The sequence below is a fragment of the Enhydra lutris genome, unplaced genomic scaffold (assembly GCF_002288905.1).
Source record: "Enhydra lutris kenyoni isolate GAN:26980312 unplaced genomic scaffold, ASM228890v2 scaffoldscaffold60, whole genome shotgun sequence".
Lineage (NCBI taxonomy): Eukaryota > Metazoa > Chordata > Mammalia > Carnivora > Mustelidae > Enhydra > Enhydra lutris.
The window spans coordinates 10,361,900-10,376,108 of NW_019154144.1; the positions used below are offsets into that span (position 1 = coordinate 10,361,900).

At 37.8% G+C, this 14,209-nt stretch overlaps 1 protein-coding gene across 1 annotated transcript in view; it reads left to right on the forward strand.

Moving 5' to 3' along the window:
* The window catches only part of LOC111158555 (FRAS1 related extracellular matrix protein 2), a 149,260-nt gene that overhangs the window by 116,586 nt on the left and 18,465 nt on the right, over positions 1-14,209 (forward strand). The window contains exons 8-14 of the mRNA XM_022520655.1: positions 1,820-2,029; positions 3,409-3,606; positions 4,379-4,543; positions 4,948-5,130; positions 8,590-8,720; positions 10,629-10,787; positions 12,006-12,309. Of these exons, the coding sequence (XP_022376363.1) occupies positions 1,820-2,029; positions 3,409-3,606; positions 4,379-4,543; positions 4,948-5,130; positions 8,590-8,720; positions 10,629-10,787; positions 12,006-12,309 (1,350 nt within the window). The remainder of the gene's footprint in view (positions 1-1,819; positions 2,030-3,408; positions 3,607-4,378; positions 4,544-4,947; positions 5,131-8,589; positions 8,721-10,628; positions 10,788-12,005; positions 12,310-14,209) is intronic.

Below are 14,209 nucleotides of genomic sequence, written 5' to 3' on the forward strand. Positions count from 1 at the left end.
ACTCAACTTGACACAAAATACTTTAAAGCTAAACTACTTCATGCCTCTGAAAGCAGTCTGGATGAATGGAGCTTTTTCTGAAATTATTATTATATCGTAGGTAAGTCTAGGCTCTGTGTGTTACTGTGAGAAAATACATTGAAAACCCACAAATCGGAGGCTATATTGCAAACATGTAAGTCAATAACCCTAAATCCTAATGCCTGTATTTACATGAATTTGGTTCTCTCCACTTGGCAAACCTAACATCATTGAATATTGTGGCATCGGTATGCACAAGAATGGTCATGCTGGCCACCCTCACAGAAATCTAATGATGTGTAAGTGTTGTGCAGATGTGCATCTCCAATTTGGTTCCCTCCTCATTTAACTAGATGCCCCCCAAAATAGTTCAGATCCGAAGGCTTTTCCACACACTTCATTATATAAGCTATGCTAGCCGGGATGCACTTGCCTTTTATTCTGGAATTTACATCGCCAAAGAGTTGATCATAAAGTTTAGGATAAGCATGGGATTAGAAATTTCCTTTTTTTATCCCTTCTGAATTGCCAGCACTGCACACTTTCTTGTGTGCACACACGTGCACACATACATACATGACACACATGGCACATACTTATCACATGAAACAAGCAGAGGCCATACCATGTGGTGGAACCAGCATGACGCTTTGCATGTAGTTTATGTCCAATAAGCATTTGATTCACCGAATTAGTTATTTTTAAGAAAAAATTCAAAGAGAGAGGTGAGAATAAAGATGAAGCAGCAGAAAAGATAAATACAAGAAGAACCACAAAGAGATTCAGAGATTTAAAACAGTGAGTTAAGGGCAGATACACTCATAGATGTGTATTCAGAAGAGAATATATATAAAATGAGAGTTAGAAGAACAGAAGTTACAAAAACAAAGAAGCAATAATATTAAACCCTTGTCACCCACTCCCAGTCTTTATAAATGTGGTGCCTAAAGATTGACTGACAGTTTTGTTTGTAACTACTTTAGACATAAATGGAGATGTCAACACTAGGTTTGCACACCATGGTCTGAAAAAATAAGCCAAAAATCAAATATGTCTTTGAGAATAAAGGATTGTTCTCCTTGCCTGGGGTGAATGTGGGCGGATCATGCGGGACAAAAGTTTATACCTGAAATGTGTTTCTTTAGCCAACAGGCAAAAACACATCTAAGTAGGATATTCTCTCGTAGCTTTGGAAAATAAATACAGATATTTAACTGATGTTAACAATATTTAAATGTATATATTTCATAGGTCATTTATGATAATCACATATATGATTGGTGTGCTGATTATTTCAAACTTGATTTTTTTTAACATCCTAATTTTATTTTATTGTTTTCAGTGTTCCAAGATTCATTGTTTGTGCACCATACCCAGTGCTCCATGCAATATGTGCCCTCCTTAATAACCACCACCAGGCTCACCCATCCCCCTTCCTGTCTCCCCTCCAAAACCTTCAGTTTGTTTCTCAGAGTCCACAGTCTCTCATGGCTCGTCAGACCTGATTTTTATTAGCTCCATTCAAGAATTCCAAAATAAAGATAGAGAGATTATATAACTAAAGCTAAAATAACTCACTAGACATACATAAAATAAATTTCAGAACCTGACCTTTGTTCTACAATCTCAAAGACCAATATGATACTAATCCTTTGCCTTTCATTAAATGTATTTACTGTAATGTTATACTGGTCTCTGTATTTTTTTAAAAAGAATACTAAATCTACATAATTTGCTTCTCATAATTTTGTTTAGTTTAGTCATCCCCGACTGAATAATTCTTTTGTTACCTGTATAGCTGGAACAGACTATGTGGGAATCAGTCGGAATTTAGATTTCACACCTGGAGTCAACATGCAGACCGTTCGTGTTATCATCCTGGATGACCTTGGGCAGCCGGTGCTGGAGGGAATTGAGAAATTTGAACTGGTGCTTCGTATGCCTATGAATGCTGCCCTCGGCGAGCCCAGCAAAGCCACAGTGTCCATAAATGATTCTGTCTCAGATTGTGAGTGTTTATTAATTTACAATGATAAGTAAATTTATAGGCTAGAGTTTATATACAGAAATGATGAACTGGGGTTTATATACATGTATAAGTTTGCTAAGGCTGCCATAACAAAGTGCTACAGACTCAAAAATTCCTCATCTCACAGTGCCGGAGGCTAGAAGTCCAAAACCAAGGTGTCGGCAAGGTTGGTTTCCTCTGAGGGCTGTGCGGGAAGGAGCTGTTCTATGCCTGTCTTTGGCTTGTAGATATCCATCTTGTCCCTTTTTGTCATTATATCTTCTCTGTGTGTCACGGTGTCTGAATTTCCTCTGTGTATAAAGACAGCAGTTCTATTAAGTTAGGGCTCAGTCTAATGACCTCATTTTTACTTGATTACCTCAGTAAAGACCATAGCCTCAAGTAAGGTCACATTTTCAGGTTGTGGGGGTTAGGACTTTAACCAATGAACTTGGAGGGGAAGCAATTCAACCCATAATGATACCCTGTCTGACCATGTCTTCATTTCTCCTTCTGACCATTTTGATAAAATTAGGGAGTCCTTTCAAATTAAAAAAGTGAGATTGCCAGCAATATCCTGATTAAGTCTCAAGAGTTCCCTCACCATACATAGGTGGAACCATGTGTAATGGTCTTTTTCCACTTCTTAATGCAAGACTTTCTATCATCACCTACACCCAGACGCTCCTGAAATTTCCCTAATAAGGTGCCAAAAACATAGTTCTAAGACAAGCAGCTGTTGGACAAGTGGTAGGGCTCTCTGACACATCCTCAGAGGGGATTCTGAATAATTTTCAACCATGATGATCTTGACATTGCTTAGGAGAGTGTAACCTGTTATTAATGAGACCTATATTTAATTCACCCCTCATCAGTATCACTTAAATATATACATAATATTCATTATCAAAAATGTTTTTATATATATTTACATTATAGATATAAAATACTATATTCATTATCAATGTTTCTAACATGGTCTGCGTAAACTACGCTTCTAATTGTGTCACAATATTGAGTGTTATTTGAAAATAATTCAGAAATTATTCAGAAATTTCAAAAATTCTGAGAAGCTCATGATTAAGCAACACATATAGATACAGACATCTCAAAGTCTCTGGTTTTATCTACTTTTTAGCATTTCTCTGCATCTGCCTACTCCATGAAATAGAGCCAAATTTCAAAGATAAGAAAATCAAAACAATTTATTTAAGTGATTTGCTTAAGGCCAACACATTGTCAAATGACTAGGTAGAAACTGGAATCCTAATTCTCACTTCTATTTCATTACTCTTTCCACTAAATCTTGCTTTCTGAAATGCCATTTTCCTTAAGGAAATTTCCGGTCACCTTGATCCATATGTTTGTTTGCTTTGCAGTGCCTAAGATGCAGTTCAAAGAACGAGTATATACTGGCAACGAAAATGACGGGCAGATTGTTGCAGTGGTCCACAGGAGTGGAGACCTTCACTACGGGTCTTCCGTGAGATGCTACACAAGGCAGGGCTCTGCGCAGGTGATGACGGACTTTGAGGAACGTCCAAACACGGATAGCTCCATCATCACGTTTCCTCCTGGTAAGGTGGAGCTTGACATTTTTATTTGGAATTTGAGGAAGCCAAATTGCTGATGAGAAATACATATCGGGAAAATATAACTTCTTGACCTCAACAAGGTTATGATGTGGTTTTGTGTGCACTGTGTGATAATGAGGTGAAATAGATCGAATCAACATCTTTTTGGTGTCCGTAATTTATGAATTGATTTCCAGGGATGTGCGGTATTGTTTATTCAGAGTGTATGTGGTGGTATAGCGAATGTGTAGATTTCACAATACTGGGATACTGTGTTCAAGTGAGAGAAATGAAAGGAAATAGAGATCACACTTTTAATATGAATTCAGAGCCTTAAAGTGTTCAATCACTGTGATCCAGGAATTGTACTGGAAACTGGTCCTGTGATCATGTTAACTCTGATCATCCTGTACAAGGTGAGTAAATTTGCTTCCTAATCATAATGCTAGAAATTCATACATAAAATTGGTACTTTCTCTTTATTACTTATTTTCTAAGATGGCTGACAGAACTTAAAAACAGACTGGAGAAATTTCCCATACAGATAGGGGCTTTCACTGCATATGTTCAAACATTTAGTCATTCATTCAGCCAGTATTTATTAGGGGCTTATTACACACACATTCTTTGTACTCTTAGTGCAGCAGGGGAGAAGACAATATCCTCGCCCTCTGGTGCTTATGTTCTAGTAGCGCACAAATCCTTTGGGGCCTGGGATGTGATTGGGATGTCATGATGCGACGTAACTGACGTGCTGTCATTATCATTGGTCCAGGTGAGACTGAAAAGCCTTGTGTTCTTGAGCTGATGGATGACAAACTCTATGAGGAGGTCGAGGAGCTCCGCCTGGTTCTTGGCACCCCACAAAGCAACTCCCCCTTTGGGGCTGCAGTTGGGGAACAAAATGAAACTTTGATAAGGATCCAAGATGACGCCGATAGTAAGAAGTTATTTCTCATCCTCACCTGTAAATTGGGAATTGAAACCCATCTATGATAATATTTTAGGTGGCTCAGAAAATAAACCCCTCAGTCTTTCAAGGGTTTTAAAGCAATTGAGAAATAGGAAAAAAGACTAAGACAAATGGGGAACCAAATAGACCATGAAAATTAGAAGCTGATGTTGGAAAATATGCCTTACATCTAATGCTAAATCGCATATGTTCATACCCTCTGTAGGGTGGTGGTAGCCCTGGGCCAGCAGTTTCTCCCTCCCCTCCCACTCTCAGGGACCCACTCCTGTAAGACTGATGGCACATAGAGGTCACCTGGAGTACATGTCTTTTATTTTTATGTAAAGCATTTCCTTTACATTTTAGTTTGTCCATGTTTCCCACAATTTTAGAGACTGTGATTAAATTTGGAGAAACCAAATTTAGCGTCAGTGAACCCAAAGAACTGGGACAGTCAGTGGTTGTAAAAATTCCAGTGATTCGCCAAGGAGATACTTCAAAGGTTTCCATTGTGAGAGTCCACACCAAGGATGGCTCCGCTACCTCTGGAGAAGATTATCACCCTGTGTCAGAAGGTACGGACGGGGGTTCTCAGGGCCTGTCCCCAGGTGGGTGGTGCTCACACTCTATACTGGCTCTGGTGCCCTTGAGAAGAAGAAGAGAAATCTCCAACTGAAATAAAAATAGACATACTCCTTTACATTAATCTCCATCAGAAAAATAATGGCAGTAGAATTTAGTTCCAGAATTTTCCTTTTTGACTTACAGGGTTTATGCTTTTGAGGACTTAGAGAAATTTTGAATAGACTAGATGACCTTTTGTTCTGAGTCCACTTTTACTAAGAGGCTTTACCTTCATTATGGTAAGCCACTACTAAATTATACCTATTCTAGAATATTCTAGTACACTGAAAATATGCATGGTAGCTGAGATAGTTTTTAGTTTATAGAACATCAATGATCTAAAACTTCAAGGTAGAAAATTTTGTGTTAATGGAGAGCAGTAAGAGTCTGGTGGAATGCTACCCAAAAAGACCATGGATTATCTGGGCCTTAGGATTTCATTATAGGTGCTTTTCATCCATCCCCCTCCTTCTTCAAATTTTTTGACTATTTTGCCATTTATTTTTATGAGTAATTAGTACAAATCAAAGTTTCTCTCTCTATATATATGGATTATCTGCTGACAGAATAGATGTAAACTGATGTACAAAGTTAAGTTTATAAATTGTGTAGAGTTCTATTTATCCACTTTGTTTCTAGTTTCGTACTTCTTATTACCAACAATCTTTAGTTCTTGATTGTAAAGCTCCAGACATTCATCTTGATCTTGTAACTTGTGAAAAAAAAAATTTAGAAAAGTTTTACTAAGTCCGTAATAAAGTTGATGAGACAAGAAGACAAGAAGACAAAACCATCTTCTGCAAAGGAGCTTGTTTTCTTTGCATCTATGGTAAAAAGTTTGACTACTGTAGAGTTTCAAAGTTATCCTCAGAATATTCTCTATGCAGAGAATGATAATATATTTGAAAGAAATCACATACAACCCAAAAGAGGAGAAACACTGATTAGCCACTAAATTAGAAAAATCTAAAATCAGTCTTTCTGTAATGAGCAAGAGCAAGCTTTACATGAAGGAAACATCTTCTAAAGATGGGCAATATGACCTTTAACAGAAAATGTTTTTCTTAGAAACAAAATAATTCTTTTTGCTGAAGGATAAATAAAAATTATACCTCTGTGGTAAACTGACCAATGAAGTCAGAAAAAGGTTAAATGGCAGGAAATCAGCTTGTGTCTCTTTTATCCCATAAATGTAAACATGCTATTTATAATGCTTATGATAAAAATTTAATCTCTTCTGACCCATATTCTAATTTCTCCCTTATGGTGAAAATTGAGGTCAGTCTCTTAAAAATAAACAGAAATAATAAAGATAGAAGAAAACTTGAAATATTTTTGTGCTAAAAATATCTAAAATGACAGATAAAGACTAAAGTAATTGAGGAGACTTAACTATTTTATCATCTAATCTGCATACTGTAAGAAAACAACAATTTAAATATTTAAGGGATGCCTGGGTGGCTCAGTCTATTGAGCATAAGCGTCTGACTCTTGGTTTCAGCTCAGGTCACGATCTCAGGATCCTGGATCAAGCCCTGCATTGGGCTCCTTGCTCAGTGGGGTGTTTGCTTGTCACCCTACACCACCCCCACTCATGCTCTAGCTCTCCCTCCCTCTCTCACATAAATAAATTAATTAAATTTTTAGTAAATAAATAGATAAATATTTAAAATAAATACTTAAGCTTTTAACCTCTTAGAAATTGGGTTTCTATAATTCTGGGGGTTACAAAATTTGAATGCTTACAGGGTAAGACAAGCAATGAATGAAGGAAATATGAAGGGGAAATGACAAGATAGGAATATTATTGAACCAGCAAATCCATTCCCTGCTGAGAAAAGCCTATATTGTCCTAGCTAGCCAACATTGGCCAGGCAGGAAAATACAAAAAATAACTTTAAGTATTTTCTTATGAAATCCTCAGATATTTTTGGTTTTAGAAACGAATGTTCTCTTTTTTTTTTTTTTAAAGAAGGGGAGAGAGTGCAAATGGGGAGGAGACGCAGAGGGGGAGAGAGATGCATAAGCAGGCTTCACACCCAGCATGGAGTCTGACATGGGGCTCAGTGTCAGAACCCCAAGATCATGATCTGAGCCAAAATCAAGAGTCAGATGCTTAACCGACTGAGTCACCCAGGCACCCCTAGAAACTAATTTTCTAATGAAATGTCACACAATTCAGACCAAACAAATTGGTGGGCCAGAAATGAACAGATGTTTTCATCCTCTGATATAAGAACCCGAAATCCTCTCAGGTTATGAAAAATCTAAGACTAATAAACTCTAAGAACACACAAGGCTAATGTGGAAAGTGGCTATATCTAGAAACAGAACTCATTTTAAAGAGGAATCTGGCTCACTCAATTTTAAAGAAAAAAATCTTTTTCATAATTGACAATAAAAAATAGAAGTAGCAGAAGAAAAACACATTGGAGACACATTTTCTTCTGCCACATTTTAAAGGATTTATAATTTAGAATTATAATGATTGAACTTCAGTTACACCAAAACCAGCATCTGCTATCTTCTCTAATTAGAACAATTATGCATTATATTTTTTAATTTCTCTTCTGAGCCAGTTTTTCAAGAGGTGTAGTAAAACTAACAAAAGAGTTTATCCAAGTCTCATGGTATGGGCAGCTGCTGACTCTTGAGTTCAATAAAATCAATTAATCTTTAATGTTTTAAGACTTTTGAAATGACTCGTTTAACAAAGGGACTCTCATAATTGAGTTTAACTTTCATGACAATGAAGCAAACTTTTTTAGAGAGGAGGGACAGGATTAAGGGGAACATACCATTCACATTTGTCCAAAAAAACTTTTAAATTTCCAAAATTAACATCAACAATAGAGGAAGTCTTTTTAAAATATAATTTGATATAATATTAAAAAGCTCAACAATTGTATATCCACCTTCAATTATCCATATACACACACACACACACACACACACACACACACACACACATATATATATAATGCAAATGCAATTCACACTCCATAATACCTCCAATTGTAGTCACCTGATTTGTGTCCTCCAGGTTCAGAAATTTTGGAAACGAGAGGCTGGTTTAATCTGGTTATGCCTCAGTATTAGAACTGTTGATCTGTTCCACAACTCAGTGTTTTTTCAAACTGTTGGTCAACAAATCAATTTAGCAGCTTCTGCTTAGAATTTTCTTCAGATGAAACGGAACAGAAAATATTCAGATACAAAGCATACAGTAAAAATAAGTGATGTTTTTCAAACTGGTGATTCTATTTTATTCACGCACGCATGCACACATAAATATACTGGGCCACAGTGTACAATGTTTTCCTCATTGTGAGTCACTGTCAAGAAAGCTTGACAAAAATTTCACATATTCCTATGAGAAAGACTTAAATCTGTGATTTTTGCATTTGTAGAAATTGAGTTTAAGGAGGGAGAAACCCAGCATATTGTTAACATTGAAGTAATCTTCGATGGGATCAGAGAGATGAGAGAGGCCTTCACTGTTCACCTAAAACCCGATGAGAACATGGTAGCAGAGACGCAGGTAAGTATTGCGATGGATACAAGTTCAGGGTGAGCTGGGGCATCTGGGTGGTTTAAGTGTCTGCCTTAACACGTGTCATGATCCCAGGGTCCTGGGATCAAGCCTCACCTCAGGCTCTCTACTCAGCGGGGAGTCTGCTTCTCCCTCTCACTTTACCTCTGTGCTCTCCTCCCCTCTCTCAAATAAATAATAAAATCTTTAAAAAAGAAATCAGGACCAGCATTTGAATCAGGGGAAATGCGTATAAGCATCACATAGTGTACAATAGGCTACTGGGATTTTGTGCAAGCCTTTATAAAGGAGATGTGCATAATCTTTTTTCACCTCATAAATAAATTTTGTACGTATTACTCTTTCTTTGAAAGATCATGTGTGTAGAACTAAGGGACTAGAGTCACTGAGCCCCACGTCAGCCCACTTAGTTTTCTCATTTCAGTTGGCAATCTCTGATTTGAGATTCATTTCCAGAGAGTAAGCATCATCTCGACACAAAGATGAGACGATGAATTCAGGGCTACTGCTCATTAAGACATACATTTTAATCCACGACATGGTTTGCTAACCTCAGAATTACCACCGCTCGTCCTAGCTTTATCAGCTTGATGTCCAGAGCCTCAGTGACCAAATGCTATGGTCCTAACACTGATATTCTGTCCTTAGTAAATTGATATTGTGTCATCAACCAGATTTTCTTCAAGGTAAACATGTTCCACAGAATTTTGACCTTTAAACCTTAAATAATTTGTAAAACTAAATAATTTTAGGCACAGACCAATGTTTATGATATCTGTACTTAAATTTACTCTAGCTCTTTTATTATTTGTTTTACTATTAGTCTGAGATTGAATTAGGGAGATTTTTATCCCTTAAATATTTCTTATCATTTTTTAATCTTTACTACTTGATGGTATTTCTGCTGTAGTGCCTTACTTTTTTTAAGTCATATTTATAATTCAAAACACATACATTTTTTATAAGTCTTGATCACATTAAAAGTAATTCTTTTAGTGTTATTTTTATGGAGCACTGTATTAAACTCTTTGGGGTGAAAGGAACAGAGATTCATTCATAAATCAAGTGATTATACATTCATAAATCAAGTGTATTCACTTCAAGTGATAACAACTTTTTTGTAAATGCAAGTAAATAAAGATTTGGAAACTGTGATATATGAGATATTGGAAGGTTATTCAGGAGCTAAGACAAATTTATCAGCAAGGTGTCTTGGTACCTTACCAATAGATGTTCCTAGAATCCTCTCCTCTCTGTGACTCAGTGTCTCATTCTGCCCCGGTTTAGGCTGTGTTTCTGGTCTCTGCTCATTTTTTAAAATTTTTATTTAAATTCAATTTAGTTAACATACAGTGAGTGCATTATTAGTTTCAGGTGTAGAATTCAGTGATTCATCAGTTGCATACAACACCAGTGCTCATTCCATCAAGTGCCCTCCTTAATTGTCTCTGCTCATTGAAAGCCTTGATTTTCACTGGCATCCACGTCAGCATGGCTATGCTATCACGTGACCCCTAGGATTTGCTTTCTCCCAGCCTGTCATTCAGCATTCCTCTCCTGAGAAACTAACTGGCTTTTTCATGGATCTTCCATGCCATAACCCAAGACAGATTCATCCACTATCATCACAATTTAGAGAAAAAAATAGAACCCAAATACCTCGTGTGCTGCCCTGGGGTCGTGTACCCTCCCCTTGTGCCATAAGACATGGCCGGGGCGTCAGGGTCACCTAGACAAACCACAAAAGGCCTGTCACCCTGCTGGGGCTCTGTGTGTGACAGTTTTCATCATAATGAGGCCAGGAGCTTGTCAAGCATCATGGGTATCGTGCTGTGCAATAGAAACTCCTAGAGCCTAATATTTCGATAATCACAGATAATTATCTTTTCCTTGTAGGTGACCAAAGCCATTGTGTATATAGAAGAAATGAACAGCATGGCAGATGTCACTTTTCCTTCTGTTCCTCAGATTGTGTCATTACTGATGTATGATGACACTTCCAGAGCTAAAGATAGTGCTGGACCCGTGTCTGGCTATCCTGTCATCTGTATCACAGTGAGTAGGAAATTGACAAAATCGAGAAAAATTGTAAAATAGCTAGTTAAAATAATTATAGATGCTAACCGATAGAGCATTGGCTTTGCCACGAAGAAATGAAAGTGGAAATACTACAAGGTATAAGGTTTGAACTTTGGATAGAAAAATACTACATTAATCAAATAAAGCTCCCATTTTCCTTTCTTATCCAACAGAGATAATTAACTGATGTGTAACACTGTGTTATCTCGTGTTATCTCAGGATCTGCCATTGATAGAAAAATAAATAAGGGTTGAACTCTGCACTCAAGGAACTTAAAAATAAAGAAGAGAAAAATATATAGGAATCAGTCACTGTACCAGAGGGCAAGCTGTGATCATTACCATGAGCAGGTCACCAGCCAACTAGAGCTGCAGTTCCGTGGGTGAGGCGAGGCTTGGGTCACTCCTTATGAGGAATTTCAACAGTTTAAGAGTCAGACAAGTGGAGGCCAGTCCAGGAAGAAGGGATTACAACACAAGCGACATCCAGAGGAATAGCATTGAAAAATGGCATATTGGTTATTACTTTTTTTCCTTGGCTTTTCTTGACTGAGATGTACTTATTTTTCTCTAACAACAGCCCTGGTAGCATGACCTGCATCTAACAGGCACCCAATAAATGTTCATTGAATTAACAAAGCAGAGTAATAATTTGGTGCCAAGTTTTAGAGGTTTCTACATGTGATATTAAGGACCGTGGGCTTCATTGGTGGGAAAGCAGAGGGTTCTTGGGCAGAAGAATGGCGTGGGAAGAGGAGTGTCACTCGTGGCAGTGTGACTAGATTAGGAAGTCCTGAGATGAGAGGTGATGCTAGAAGTGGGAAGGAAGGTAGCCACGTAAGCACTGCAAAAGAAGAATCAGCCAAAGTCACTGACCCACTGGAAGTGGGCGGCAAGGTGAGAGAGAAGAGGGAGGGCGGGAGGGAGAAAAACAGGAATGATTTGGGGTCTCAGAAATTCATGAGATGATGCAGAGAATAAGTTTATGTGTATCAAGTTAAAGTGGAAGTGTCCGGGAGGCTGTTTGAAGCCAGAGTGCATGCGGTTAGGGCTAGAACAGAAATGTGAAGGTTGCACGAATGGCATGTAGCAATGGGAAAAAGCACCAGGGAAAGCACAAGGCTAGAGCGCTGGGGAGACCTAACTTCCACACTGTTCTGTTCTGTGGTCCCGACAGTTATTTGTTTCCCATAGGCCTGCAACCCTAAATACTCAGACTATGACAAAACGGGCTCTATTTGCACAAGTGAGAACATCAACGACACCTTGACCCGCTATCGATGGCTAACCAGCGCACCCGCTGGCCCTGATGGCGTCACCAGCCCCATGAGAGAAGTGGACTTTGACACCTTTTTTACGTCATCCAAGATGATCACCTTAGACTCCATATACTTCCAGCCTGGCTCCAGGGTGCAGTGTGCGGCCCGTGCTGTGAATGCCGACGGCAACGAGGGCCTGGAGCTGATGAGCCCTATTGTCACCGTTGGCAGAGAAGAAGGTAGTGCGCTGCCACTTTCTCATGAAGACTGCCAAAATACCAGGGGGTACTATCAGTACCTGATCTTCGGTTACTAGTTCTTCCAAATGCACTCTTTGAATATTCATCAAATACTTAAAAGTTGACATCCATTTTTACAAAAATATTCTTAATAAAATAAATATTTATTCATTCCACTTTTTTTTTTTTTTTTTGACCACCTGTTGTATGTCAGACTTGAGGCTTTCCGCTGGCACTCAGAAAAAGGAAGCAAGACTCTTGTTCTCAGGGAGTTCACACTCAAGCTGAGAACACAGATAAATTTTAGTCTGGACAAGGCACAGCGGAAGTGACTAGTTCTACCCTGAGAGAGTCAGGAAACAGGAATCTCGAAAAGAGCAGGAAAAAAAAAAAAAAAAACATGAGCAGTGAATCATAGAAGCATGAAAGTACATGAAATATTCTGGGAACTATAAGCAGAGAAATGGGGAAGCAGGTGAAAGAGAGAGTGGAGAGGAGATGAAGCAGGATGGTATGCAAAGGTCAGATCTGGACAACGCGGCTCCTGTGTGATGAGCTGGTTGTTGCCCCAGCAGGAATTTGCTGGGTATGGGGAGAGAGGAATGACCATCAGGGGGAGAGGTATCTACAAGTGCCCACAACTTGTGATTATAAGAGAGGTTGTGTCCAGGTCTTTAGCCCAGATACACTGGGCGTGAGAATAGACTGTAGCTGGAGCAACACTGAGAAGACAAGAAATCAACTTTATAAACTAGTCCTTCACTCTGCAGAAGAACTTTCAAGTTAGATTTTTAAAATAAGAGTGTGTTTATAAGATTCCGTTTTTAAAACTTTATCTGCACGCAGTGGTTCAGAAGTATATTTGTTGGATAAAGAAAGGTCATTTGTACCACCTTTATATACTCAGGACAACTATTTATTGATATCATACATGGTAAACATGCTCTTTTGTTAGGATTAAAATATATTTTTGTTAAGTTTCTCTTAAGACCAAACTATTATGTTGGTCCCAAAGGGGAAAAAAAGTTAATGCCTTAAAATGAGTCCCCTTATTAATTGAATAGACAGCCCAGATGCTGGAGACTGCCTCTGATTTTATTGCTATTCTAATAAATACTTGCCTATTTTCTTTGTTTTGCACAAAGAGAAAAGAGATTATATATTGCCTAGTGCTCTTAAAATTATAAACCAGCATCTTAGTCCCTTCCATAATATTAAAATGAAAACATCACAGTTCTTTTAGAGGAAAGATCGGAGGCACATTTTCATGCCAAAATTCTTGAAGATCACTAACAGATAGATAGATGATAGAAAATAAGTCTACATCACCATGTGTGTCATTATGTATATGCGTATATCCGTATCAGTATCTTTTGTATCGGTATGCATATTATAAATTACAACTTATATTATAAATTATATTATGTATTATAAATTCCAATACACATACCATAAGAAGTTACATGTAGAGAGAAAACTCTACTGTGTACATTTTACTTTCTGACTCTAAGGAGTTTTTGTTTTAAAAATGAGCTCATTTTTAGTTTATTTGATTATGAATAATGACACTTTATGGCTAGTCATGTATATTATTCTAGGGAAAGGATCCAGTTCACTTAATTACAGTTACTCTTTTCTTGCTGGCTTTCAATCTTCTTTTACTGTGTCTGTTCATATTTTATATGAGAACTATTTGGTAACTATGATTATAACCGAGAATGTCCAGCGTGTATTTAAGTACGTTGAACAATAATTATTTCTCAGACTTTATCAACTACCTGAATGTAAAGAAGTAGCAACTAAATCACCACCCTTTCTTCTCACACCAGGGTCTGTGGCTTTTTTTATAGCTGCTCTTAGCAATGCCTTAGTCCACAGGGAAGTTTTAATTCTATTATTT